General features: G+C 32.4%; 1 protein-coding gene across 1 annotated transcript; it reads right to left on the bottom strand.

Annotated features, from left to right (window-relative positions):
* Positions 1 to 257: 257 nt before the first annotated feature.
* On the bottom strand, positions 258 to 2,319 carry LOC126715190 (NAC domain-containing protein 100-like). The gene is made up of 3 exons (XM_050415669.1): positions 1,567 to 2,319; positions 1,188 to 1,465; positions 258 to 1,098 (listed from the first exon to the last, which is right to left on the bottom strand). Exons 1-3 carry the CDS (start codon positions 1,751 to 1,753, stop codon positions 529 to 531), a joined length of 1,035 nt encoding a protein of 344 aa, XP_050271626.1. The 5' UTR covers positions 1,754 to 2,319; the 3' UTR covers positions 258 to 528.
* Positions 2,320 to 13,592: the final 11,273 nt, after the last annotated feature.

Genomic DNA, 13,592 nt, shown 5'->3' with positions numbered 1-13,592 from the left:
GGATAGTTTCTTGGAATCATTCCATGAGATACCTTCTTCATCCGTTATAAGATTGCAACAATTGGATTGTCACATTTAGAGCTTAAAGGATAGGTACTGTCACATTGAACCACACAAATTGTACATACATAGTGAGATACTAAGAATCCCAGAACAAATGCATTATTGCCAGCTTCTGGAGACTTTTAACATCACCTATAATTGGGTAAAAAGGAAACAAAACCAAATGGCAAAATAAGCATATCAACACACAGTACTAAATGCAATTAAGTATTTAAGTCATGAATTCTGTACACAAGCAAATTTCACCATTATAAGGTCACCAGTTTAATGCTGATAAGCTACAAAAACCAAAAGGAAGCACAAGTCTAATTTTCTTACAATACATGCACTTCCTTTACTACCTAATAATAATTTGTATGCAGAGAATCTATACACAGACACACAACACAAATTTTGTACAACAAATAGTAATTTCCTGAACCATTTCCTCTTCTTTTTCTTCATAACTTTCTTCCAACCTTAAATTCAGTAATTCCATAGACAATCAATGTCTACTGGTCCACCAGAAGTTGATGGATCGTCTTGATCCTCAAATGATCTCCTAGCCATGTCATGATTGGATACCACCGAAGAGATATCGGTACTGAAGCCTGTTTCAGGCGAGAACTCTGCTTTCATATTCTGCTTCATGTTTATAGCATGATTTTCAAACAACATCCGGAATAATTGGTCTTGCATCAAAGCAGTGTCTGAGTATTGCAAATTTCCCATGTTTGTGTGGTAGGCAGAGTTTGGAGCAGAGGAAATATAGGAAGGATTTGAGGAAGATGAAGCAGCTAAGAGACCAGTGTTGAAGTTATCAACCATGTGTTCCTTTGTCTTATGGTTCTCCATTGGACTGGAGAAGCAGGTCACGTGAGATGTCTCACCAGCCCCTGTTCTTTTTTCACTGTTGTATGGAGAAGAATCCATCAATGGAGGCAATAGTGAAGGGCGCGATTCGTTAGCATAGGGGCTTAGCTTCATTAACCCTGAAATGTGGGTTTTCTTTCCAGCTGATATTTTGTTAAAAACTCTGCATATAACCCACTCATTCTGAAAGAGAAACACACCAAAAAAATTACATCAATAACACACCAAAAACCTTGAAGAGAAAACAGAGGAAAACAGAGCAAGATTTTTACCCTGGCCGTTTTTGGGAGATTGTATCCAGAATATTTGCCCTCTAATCTATATTCGTGCATGACCCAATTGGATTTTTCTCCTTTTGGAGCCCTCCCCTTGTAGAAAACAAGAGTTTTCTTCATTCCAACCAGCGCTTTCCCTTTGTATATCTCCTTGTCTTTGCCTGTGGCTTTCCAATACCCGGCATCAGTAGCCCTGTTTGTCCTCAAACCAGTTGGGTACTTTCTGTCTCTAACACAGAAGAAATACCATTCCTTCTCACCCATTTTAGCTCTCCCTTCATGACACAAACAAAACATGAATTAGAACAAAACAAGAAAAATAGGTAAGAGCAACAGAGAAAAAAAAGAGTGAATATGGATTTAAGAAGAAGCTCACATGGCAAATCCCAAGGTTCACACTTGTTCAAATCAACCTCACCGATTGCTACAGCTAAGAAGTTGGCGTCAAGAACCTTTGGAGATAGGTAGTGAGTTATAAGCTCTTCATCAGTCGGGTGAAATCGAAAACCCGGTGGCAATTCTATTTGTTCATCTTCTTTTGCAGTAGTGGAAACGTTTTCCATTCCTCCAAATCCTCACTAAAACCCTGTGTTCTCAGCAATCAAACCAACAAATCTCTAAAAAACTCAAAAGAGAATTTAGAAAACAGGAGAAATTCAACCTATTTCACAAACCCAAGCCTAATATTAATCTATAATTCCTGAACAAAATCCTAATAGAAGTCTCTAACTTTCAATATTCAGGGGAAAACAGAGGAAACCAACCTAACAAGAATCAAAAGAGAGAGAGAGAGAGAGAGAGATATACTGTTGGAGAAGATAAGGCAAACTATAGAATATATAGATAGAACATGAATGGAAGTTCAGAGATGAAGAGGAAGGAGGAGAGGTTATATGACCTACAAAAGTCTCTAACTCAGAGATTGAAAGAAGTTTTTATGAAAAATAAAGAAATGTGTTCTGTGCTGCCAAACCCTCTATAATCTATATACTGGTTTTTGGAGAGAAAGAAGCGTAGTTTGTAAGGAAACTTTGGTGGGTAGTTTCAAGCTTTCAGCTCCCTGTTTTAACTTTTCTGTAATAATTTCCATCATATACTTGACCGGGAGCAATTCACCTCCATAACTTGCATGTAAATATGATAACAACTGCTCTCGTAATCAATTCAGTTCAACTAATTATCTCTAGCTGTAATTATCGCTATCAGTTTAGCATAATTAGAGGGACTTCACCCTTATGTAATTGGTTAATCAATGTTATCCACTACAATATAAGTAATTGTGCTGGGCAGGTGAAACCTGGTCAAGTTTATTTACTTTGGAGTAATGTTAGGAACGCAATTTTTTACTTTACAATCTTGTTTATAACTACTATGATAACAAAGTGTGACTAGACTAACGTCATTTTTATAAGAACTCACCATTGGCCTCACTTTCATTAGTACTATTGAAGAAGATTGTGAAAAAATTTGTATCGATAGATTTATTGTTTGATTTGATGCCAAAAGAGAAACCTTCTAATTTCTAAAACTGTATGAACGTGAAGAAGATTTAAAAAAAAAAAAAGACCCACATCCCATCTATCAAATATCGTCAAAAAGAAAATCAAGAATCAAGAATCAAGATCAAGTCCTATTGACCAAATTGCCCCCACTCCCATCATGTCACCCACTCAATACATTAATTGTTTCTCTCACAATTGACTGAATATTTAGTTTTCAAGGGGAAAAGGATTTTGTTAGGTAAAGAGACAAAGCATGAGCATGACATTCCTAATGTGCAATTGTCATTGTAAGTTTCATAGGATGCAAAAGCCTTTTAGGCAATGACACCATAAGGGAACAGATATTAGGATAATGTGTCGGCTTATATTGACAGTGATGAGGCATCAAGGAATTTGGCCTTGGGTTTCTGTGGCAGTGGCAAACACTAGCTCCAAGCTAAGCCTCTAACTTAAATGAACCAAACAGATTGAAATTTTTATTCTGATTTGTGTTGCATATACTACTCCAGGGTTGCTACAGAGAGACATGCCCAGGTGAGTGATGAGTTCTAGCCACAATTTTCTGGGAAAAAAGAAAAAAGAAAAAAGAGGAAGATCTTGAGTTAGACATACATTGATCTCCTGCTTTCATAAATGAGTCAATCTGTTTTATATAAAACAGGAAAACAGTGGCTTTCATTCAATTTTTGTGTCTCAACAAACAAAGGTATTGCTTTTCTTTTTACCAAAGTTATAGCTACAATTAAACTATTTAAAATATTATAGGAATACCATAAATGATTCCGTATAAACACAATATCATGAAATATTATAACTTTATAAAGATCATACACTAAAGTGTTTTCAGGGAGCATATTTGTGGAATAGAAATCTTCTATCCCACTTCGTATTATGCTTGATACTCTACAAATTATAACTTTCCATGTGTATTTTTTTTTTTTTTTTTTCATTTTAAACTTTCCATGTGTATAAGAAAATAAAAAGAAGATGTAACAAGTTTTGATTGGTAGAATATAAAGTAGATCATAAAAGTGAAATAAATAATTTTATTCATATTTGTCCTATTGTATATATTCTTTGATTGGTACGAATGATAAAGTATTGTAATTTTTTGAAAGAGTTTCAACTTATGGCGTCTGCTTTTAATGATAACTCTTTATCATCAGATTAAGACATTAATCGATTTTTGGTATAAGCAGAGATTGAACCCTAAATATCTTATTCAACCATTAAAGATTTTACTAGTTGAGTTAACTAGAACCCACAAAGTATACTAATTTAAGGCCTCATAATGTTGACAAAGACCACCTAAACCAAACCACGCTATTCCTCAGTAATCTTTATGTACTATCTCATCTTATCTTCATTTCTTATAAACATTTTTATATTTTAAAGGAATTAATGATAATTGTTTTTTTTTTCTAAACTCTAGAAAGCTTTTCCAACCTACTACCTGATGGTTTAAATAATCGTCCACGACTATTTAATACTCATGTGATTTTTTTTTTTTTTTTAAGAAAGAGTAGTCATGTGACTTGTTTAGATGACTTTATGAGTTTTTTAAATTAAAATACATTTAATAGTCTGATCAACCATCACATAAGTTGGACAAAATTTCTTCAAATTGGGTTTGGAGAAAGCTAATATAGTCATCAACAAATGCAGCCAAATTAATAAAAAACAATTTTAAAATTCAAAGACAGTTCTTTAATCAAAACAGAAATAATAAGTCTTGGGGTACATTATCTAGCTAAGAATGATACAGAGACTTGTCTAAAACTAAAAGAAGCACTGGCAATATTCTTGACAATACAAACAAAGGTATCACTTCACTTTTTGCCAAGGTTATAGCTACCATTGAACTTGTTGGAAATTACAGGAATACCGTATATACTGTTATAATGATTTTGTACAAACATAATACATGGGCAATTAGGACTTTGTATTATCAGAGTGTTTTCACGGATAATATTTGTCCTATTGTATATATTCTTTAATTGGTACGAATGATAAAATAAAGCAATTTAGGGACTTCATAATGTTGATGTAAGACCAATTAAACCAAACCGCGTTATTCTTCTGTAATCTTTATGTCTATTTCATTTTCTCTTTATTTCTTTTTAACATTTTTATTCTCGTTTTTCCAACTTACTACATGATGACTCAAATAGTCATTCACACGTATGTTATAGTTATATGACTTATTTAGATGATTTTGTAAGTTTTATGATTAGAATACATGTAAATGATCTTCTAAGCCGTTATGTAAGATGGACAATATTTTTTTCAACTTGGTTTAGAGAAAGTTAATACAGTAATTAACATGTATCCCACATTAATAATAATAATAATAATAATCTAACACAATTCTTTAAACATAACAAAAATAATAAGTCTTGGGAATTGGGATGCGTCATCTAGCTAAGAAATAATATATAGGCTTGCCTAAAAGAAGCACCGGCCATATTTGCTATTTACGGAGACCAAGCCTATAAATCTGTATCAAATATCAATTCCAGATATCATTTGCAATAGAGTGACAACATAAAGCCATGCCTTTAATTGCGTTATTCTATGTAGCTGTCGAGATCAACTATAGTATTTCAATGTTATTATCGTATTAAAGTAAGTTATGCATCTTGTGGGAGGGGTAAAATTTGAACACAGAATACTGCCCCGTGGGCCCAACTTGATGAGATGGAAAGACCAACTCTCTCATTAGTTTTGATCCAATACAAAGATGAGAGCCTGAAAGGTGAAGCCAAAGAAGCCGATCATCCGAGGAGCCCAAAGAGTGAGCGTTCCTTGGAAGGCTTTAAGCAAGCCACTTGGACCAAAAGACAAAATTCTAAGGAAGGAGGTAGAAACATGCAAGCAAAGAAGGGAAATAAAGTATTCATTACCTCCGCATTCAATGCATTGTACCAACTCAATAGGTTGCATTAATGGTAGAATAACCCCTGAACAGTACCCTCATAGCTTGCAACATATTCTACCATCTCTAACGAAACCCTGATGGGACAAGCATCCAAAGAAATATCAGTGATTGTATAAGTGGAGGGCTGGGATGTAATTCATATAACTATACAAAGAAAGGGAAGTCATCCAAAATGAGAACACACAAAAAAAAAAAAAAAAATTAAAAGAGAAATATACCCTGTGTATCTATACTCTATAACTGAGACTTGAACTTTGTATGAAATAGAGATCCTTGAACCAACCCGAGGAAGAGTTAATATTGAATCTTCTTCTTTCTTATAAATAACTTGTTGTTTTTCCATTAACTAGAAATTAAACCATTAAAGCATACAAAAGTTGACATCGGAAACTCATTCTCTACAAATTAGTTGTATTAAGCAATCTCATATTAACTCTCTATCCATTTGGAGTTGGAATTGATTTTCGTTCACGTACACATCTCCTTCTCAAAAAAAAAAAAAGGAAAAAAAAAAAAAAAAAAGGAAGTCATGCATCAAAAAATAAAAGTTATGCATCAAAATTCTACTGGACTTCTCGATCAATTATAAGGAAGCACGCTAACAATTAAATTAGGCAAAAATATTACATTACCAAAAAAAAAACACAGAGTACTCTCTCTCTCTCCCCTAAAAATGCATTGTAGTATTATAGGTGTTATTCCTAAAATTAGTCAATTACAAAGCTTGATCAATCTGAGACTTAAAAGGAAATAAGGAATTTAATTCCCAAATAATCTGTTACATTCAAGTAAGGGTGTCCACGAGTCAGGCCGGGTCAGGTTTGTGCCCAACCTGGACTCGACCTGACATTATTGGGTGGGGAAGATTTTGACCCGCAACTGACTTGCCAGAAGTTTCAGATCAACCGGGTCGAGTCGTATCGGTTTTCAGGTTTGAATCGGTCGGTTTCGGGTTTTTTGATTCGTTGGTTTTTGGCTGAAATCTGGCCGGATCTAACGAGAGTTAGGTAAGATTCCTTTGGATCTATGAAAATTTGGCCAAGATTTGGTTGAGCTGGAGTCGAAGTCGGGCTTACTGTATTTTTGGTAGAGTTTGAGTAGATCTGGGTTGGATTCGCCGGAATTAAGCATATCTGAGTAAGGAAGAGACTAGATATTGGCCGGATATGAGCTGATCTGAGTGAAGGACGCCTAAACGTGGCTAGATCAAAGCTAAGAAGCGCCAGATCATTGCCAGATCTACGTGATTTTCGTCGTTCTTTGAGTTTTTGTCGGGCAAGTCAGGTGGCTTGGGTTTTTGAGGACGAAACCCGCCACTTGACCTGCCAAAGTCGGTTTTGACGGTTTGAGACCCATCACCGATCTGTCAGAGGTGTCAGTCTGGCCGTGACGGGTTGGTCAGTTCCTGCGAGTCTTTAGTTTGCATGGATAGCCCTACATTTAAGTCACTCCAAAAATAGAAAATCACTTTCATCTATAAGCAAGAGCCTTGATTGGGGGCCAAAATGGGGATATACCCTTTTCGCCCAAAAGTTCCAGTAAAATGCCTAATTTCTGAAACTATTTACTGATATGCCCCTGTTTTGAAACTCGATTTGTTTAAAATCGAGTTTCAATAAGGAACTCAAGTTTCTTGAAAATTCCTTGAATGGAACTCGAGTTCCACAAATATATATATATATATATATATATATATATATATATATATATATATATATATATATATATTGATTTGCCTATAACTTGATTTTCTAAAAATTGAGTTTTACATTGAAACTTGATTTTTAGAAAATTAAGTTTCAAAACAAAGGCATATCACTAGATTGTTTCAGAAAATGGGCATTTTGCTAGAACTTTTGGGTGAAAGGGGTATATCCCCATTTTGGCCTTGATTGAGAGAAGATTCTTTATTAGTAGAGATCTAAATTGAGGTCTTCTTTATCCTTAATAAAAGAGAGCTCTACAGATTTTATAAGAAGTTAAAAACATCGATCTGACTAAAAATCATAGAGCCTAAGGCCAACACCATACCAATGCCTTCTGATCGACTCTACCTTAATTATTTTATAGGTGTTCGTGATTTAGAATAACAGTGCAAAAAATGCACATCATCATTACTATATAATTGCATCAAAATCTTTTCCTTCTTTCTTTTTTAGAAACATAATTGCATCAAAATCTAAAGTGAACATTTCAATCTATAATAAGTAATTATACTTAAACTTAAATTAGTCAAAAACTATACACTATATTAATCAAAGTGTTACGTAATCTCATTTTCCTCTCAAAAGGCAATTGTCAAATGATTTAACTCCGCCAACAATAAAATTTTGTCAACAAGCCTTTATAACTTATAAGAAATAGACAATTTGGAAACTCACCCTATGGACATTGGTCGTGCAAATGGGAATCCTTGAAACTCCAGCAATTTTAGGATAAAACTAATTGATTCGTATATCACAAAGACGTGAATATACACGTAATTTAAACATATATATATATATATATATATATATATACACACGTAATTTGCTCTTTTGTGGTGTGTAATTTACTTCTTTATCTAAACACACTGTCATCCATATTGCTAAGAAAATTTTGTTGAAAAGACTTTATATGTTAATAATGCAAATATATTAACGTTGTTTTATGTGTTTTTCTTTTTCTTTTTTTTTTTGATTCCATGAGGTAATTATCCTTTGAAAATATCTTTCCTATCATTAGTGGCTAACGCCATGACTACCTAACCCTAACCGTTAGGACCTAAGAATTACGGGTCCACCACCTCCAAGTTATTTTCAATGCATCCATAAACAAAACACACCCTTTGTGTATTTTTTTTTTTTTTTTTTTTATTTTTTTATTTTTTTATAATAGATATTTTAAACTTATGTGTTTGTTTCATGATTATCACTTTTTCTTCATTTGGTCAAGAGATTGATATTTCATGATTATCACTTTTTCTTCATTTGGTCAAGAGATTGATATATATATATATATATATATATATATATATATATATATATATATATATATATATATATATATATATATTTAAGATGAGATTCAAATCCAATTCTTTATTGGGGGGAAAAAATTGAGAAGTGCTATATTTACGATATTTTTACAATAAATTTTAGATTTTTTTTTTTTTTTTTGTTGATAAGACATAACAAATCCTAGATGGTAAGTCATTATTGGTTCTAATTTAAATTCACTATTTAAATTACTTTTTTGCTCACTTATGACCATCAATAACAATTTACTATCTACCATTTGTTGCAAAAGTATTGTTGACTATTTTTCAAAAAAATTTATCAATTAACTTTATTAAAACTCACTCTTTATATATATATATATCATCACACGGATGAGGGCCATAGCAATACAACAAATTGTTGTAGAATGATTAGGTAATTGAGTAGTGATTAGTCCTAGGGAAAGGTCCACATATAATTAGGGAGGTCTGGGTACTTATAGGGATTTTTTTTATAAAATATTTAATTTTATATTAAAAACGTGATAAGAGTATAGTAGTTCTAGGAGAGAAGGTTTATCTTTTGGGAAGAAAACAAAGAGATTTGGCTAATCTTTTATTAAAAAAAATAGTTACAAGGGCATCTTATGCCTAGTGACCATTTCCCTTTCAGGAAACAATATAAATTATGAATCAACTACGCGTGGCCCATTTATCTATTTTGAGGAATTTCAATCTTCTTGGCAACTCAAATGATCGGACGGCTGAGATTCAATCACAGCGTCAAGTCAATAGCTGCCACGTAATACCCTTCAAAATAGAGGAAATAGACAGTGCCGCCACTGCCGACGGCGAAGCCAAAGAAACACTGGTCCACTTGGTTTGTTCTGATTGGTTGGATGAGAAAAGTTAGGTGCTAAACATGTATGTGGGGTTGACCCTCTTTTTTTATTATCTAGAAACTTAGAGCTGACCTGGCATTTGTGGGCCCTGCTTCCTTTGTTCCAACATGAGGCCACGACTGGAGACACCACGTGGCAAAAAATGGTTTGTGGGAAAGTCTTATATTGCAAATGGTTTGTGGGAAAGTCTTATATTGCCAATGGTTTGTGGGAAGTCTTATTTTGCAAAAAGTAAAGGTGTTCATATTGGAGGTAGGCTACTCGGATTCGTGTTATAATCCTATTGGACATTTGAAAAAAAAAATATTTTTGGTCTTTTTCACATTTTACTCACGTAACATTTTATACGGGGATATACGGCTCGATTGGTTTAATTATACAAATACAAAAACCCATGAATCGTGTGAAAAAGTCGATGTCAAGAGAGTTTAAATCCTTGGTGTTAACAAAAAGTTTAAAAACACATAATTTTTCATTAAAAAATTCAGTCTTTGTCTTTTTTTGTTGCGACAGACCAAAGTGCGGTGTTATGTGAGTGAGGGAGTGAACTTTTCAACTAGAAATTTGGTGCTGTAGTGAGGTTGTAGTGTTAATTAAATTTAATTATAAAAAAAAAAGTGATGCTACAACTAATACAAATTTTATTATGTAAAATCTTACAAATTGATGTGTTTAACTTTTAAGCACAAAATAATAAAATGATACAACAAAAGATACTATATCTAATTACATAAATCTTATTACTTGTGCTTTGAATTTTAAGTATAAAGGAAAAATCTATTTCCAAAAATTTAATTATTATGTTATTGATGAGGTACCAATTACATTAATAATTACCACGGAATTTGTAAGCCATAATAAAATTGGTGAGAAGTTCATATATGTTAAAGCTAGAAAGTTCATCGTATACCTTTTTCTTCTTTTGGGTTTTGTAAATTTATTGAAAAGTACTCTGGATTGGGTAACTATGGGGGGTACTTGGTTCTTTTGTTATCGTTTGGTTGTAAAACTATCTCAATCTTGATTAATGATGCTTTGGAAATTAGGTAAGGATGAATACAAGTCAGAAGTACAAGCTGCAACAGGATTAGTGCACTTAAAGTCAATGATTTGGACTAAGATATATCAGATTCATAGTGTGGAAGTTGAACACTGCAGGGAACAAAATTAGAAAGCAATCTCATCAATTAGATGGTTAAATACTTAAATTCAAACTCTTCGGAACCAAAAATTGGATAACTTATCATATACTTTTTTGCTGATTGACTAAAAGTTGAAAGAAATTATTGATGATAGTATCATTGAGTTTGGTTTCCCTTTTATGAAGCAAGGCCAAGGAAGAAGAATAGAAAATACAATTGAGTTTGAATTTTGAAGAGAGGTGGCAAAAAGTCCAAAGAAGAGGCAAATACTAATCAAGTGATTACCATATGATAATCTGAAAAATAATAATGCATAAAACCATGTTCTCCTTCCTAAGTATTTGGAAGAATGCGCCAAATAAATGTCACAATAAAAATAAAAAATGTTGAAAATAAAATATAATTTTTTTCCATACACATTTCGAAATGGTTGAATCTCTTTTTTTATTTTTAAAGATATATATTAGGCTATGTGTCATGTTGTAGAAGTCAAATGGAAATAGTTATAAAGGATAATATTTATAATATTTGTGATTTCTTTTTTTGAAAGGTATTTGTGATTTCTAATTAATTGAAAATTAATTAATAAATTTATTCTCTAAGATGTCATGGCACACCTCAGTCTAAGAATTATGGATCACATAATAAGGTGGGAGTTGTAACCAACTACAAGATATGAGAGGATCGATTAGGGAGAGGTGGTAGATTCGGGTTGGTTTATATTGTAACCAACCAAGGTCTTCACCATTTTAATTTGTTTTATTTTAAAGTAATGCTTCTAATTGAAATTTTATAGTATTAATGTGAATCACATGGATAAGTTAAAATTGACTTGCCAAGGTCCCAAGACTGTCCGATGAAAATTCTATTGAATTTAGATCATTGAAACAAAATATTAAACATATTTTTCTTGATGATGGCAACTGGAATGTTACTATTCTATTGATATGCACACCCCTTAGAACAGTGATAGTTTTCCCACACTTGTTGGTTTGGAGCCATTATTAAATTTTTTATTTTGAGAAAGAAACATTATTCAATTCATTCTTCAGGTTGATGAAGAAGTGTATATTATTATTGCCTATGGTGGGTCAAATTGCGAGATGTAAACAAATTTTCTGTTATGTGAGTCAATGATGATGCAATGATTTTTTTTTTTTTTTTTGGGTGGGGGTCCTAAAAGATAGAAGAGCACGAGGATAGAGAAGTAGATCACAAGAAAGAAAATTTTCATGTGGAGAATGATTCTTTGAGAATTGAGATCAAGAGGAAGAGAGAAAATATATTTCAATTTTAAAGTTGAAACCATTTAATTTAACTAATTGAAAATTTTTGTATATCGTAATTTAAGTAATTTAATTTCAAGTTATTTATTTGATCACAATAGATTTTACCAATTTTTATTTTGGATAAATTGATAGTTGGAATGAGGGAGGAGAGATTTGAATCATAGATATTTTTTTTGTACCAGTTATTGAGTTACGAGACTATTGATTAGATTCTACTAATTGAATTAACTAAAACAATAAAACCCACAAATAGGTTGAATTATTAGTAGATAGATTGATTTTTGAAAAGGTAAAAAGGCATGAAATTCTTTAGTATGACAATTTTTGAAAAGGTAAGAGGCATAAAATTCCTTGGTACAACAATAATTTGTCATCCCCTAAAGAATATAAAGTACCAAATGATTGAATCTAGATTTCATCAACAAATTCAACAATTATCATGAGCTATCTGACGGGATAGCATAATTGGCTAGGATCACCCTCATAAATAGGAGGCCACTGATTCTAATTCTAATATTCTCTTACTCCCATTATAGCTAAAAAGTCACTTATAGTTATATATACTTGCATGTAATTTCATACATATGCATGGATACACTTAAAAATATACAATAAGAAACATAATATAATTCATATATATATATATATATAATTTAAATACTATGGATAGTCATTTTTTTATTTTGTTAACTCTTTAAAAAAATTTGTATACTATTGATAATTCATTTTTACGATTCATTAATTCTAGACTATTTTGTTTTTGTACTTAATAACTCACTTGGATGCCAAAGCCCTTATAGCTGAATTGACACCCCCTTATGCACAAAGTGCTTGGGGGTCTAAAGAGGAAAGGGTTTGAGTTGCAAAGTTAGCAGCATGTTGTAATTATCTCTTAAAAAAAAAAAAAAAAACTCACTTGGATGAATATATATGATGTGGTCTCACATTTAATTCTAAAATTAATAAATAAAACTCTTTAAGAATAAATAATTTAGGACACATGGCGCAAAATTGGAACTTTAATTTAGAATTCTAATTTGAGTTTCTCTCAGCTTCATCTATTATTATTAGATGTAGAATATAGATTATGAGGCTGTGAAATTGAAAATTTAAGATGGTGAGAATAGAAATACAATACTAATGGGCCAATGCAGAAACTAGGCTTTGAATGGTAGTTGGATTGGGCATGGAAATGGATTATTTTCTCAGGTGGATTTCAGAAACTCTTTTAGGTCATAGCCTACTAATTAATAAGAGGGCAGCAAAAGATGTCCTTCATGGGCCAACTGGGTTGGGTCGAAAGGGGTTATTTCCTTTGTAAACATGACCCAAAAAGTACACAAATTCTACCAAGTAGTATAATAATAATTCAATTAATTAATAGAATTTATAGGTATTAAGTGAAGTGTGCAATTGAATTTGTGTTTTGAGTAGTATATACATTTTAATACTGCTTAGTATGGCCACAAGCCTTCATCGATGCAAAATGCGAGACTCCAGGCAAACTGTTATGGAGACCGACGGCTCTTTCACAGATCAGTGTCGTCGACTTATAGAGGGAATGACATATGCTTTCCTGACGAGTCCTTGGGAAATGAATTTTCATCTATACTCCAAAATATCCTTATCAATTGCCTTCTACTCCATTGTTC

Source organism: Quercus robur, chromosome 2 (assembly GCF_932294415.1).
Source record: "Quercus robur chromosome 2, dhQueRobu3.1, whole genome shotgun sequence".
NCBI lineage: Eukaryota > Viridiplantae > Streptophyta > Magnoliopsida > Fagales > Fagaceae > Quercus > Quercus robur.
Note: the sequence above shows the minus strand (reverse complement) of the source record. Positions and strands in the feature narration are given on the sequence as shown.

What these genes read in the sequence shown, in the direction of transcription:
- LOC126715190 (XM_050415669.1), bottom strand. Translation starts at nt 1,753, where the DNA reads ATGGAAAACGTTTCCACTACTGCAAAAGAAGATGAACAAATAGAATTG. An exon ending in TGAACCTTGGGATTTGCCAT is followed by an intron (nt 1,466 to 1,566) that starts GTGAGCTTCTTC and finishes TGTGTCATGAAG; the next exon opens with GGAGAGCTAAAATGGGTGAG. An exon ending in ATCTCCCAAAAACGGCCAGG is followed by an intron (nt 1,099 to 1,187) that starts GTAAAAATCTTG and finishes TTTCTCTTTCAG; the next exon opens with AATGAGTGGGTTATATGCAG.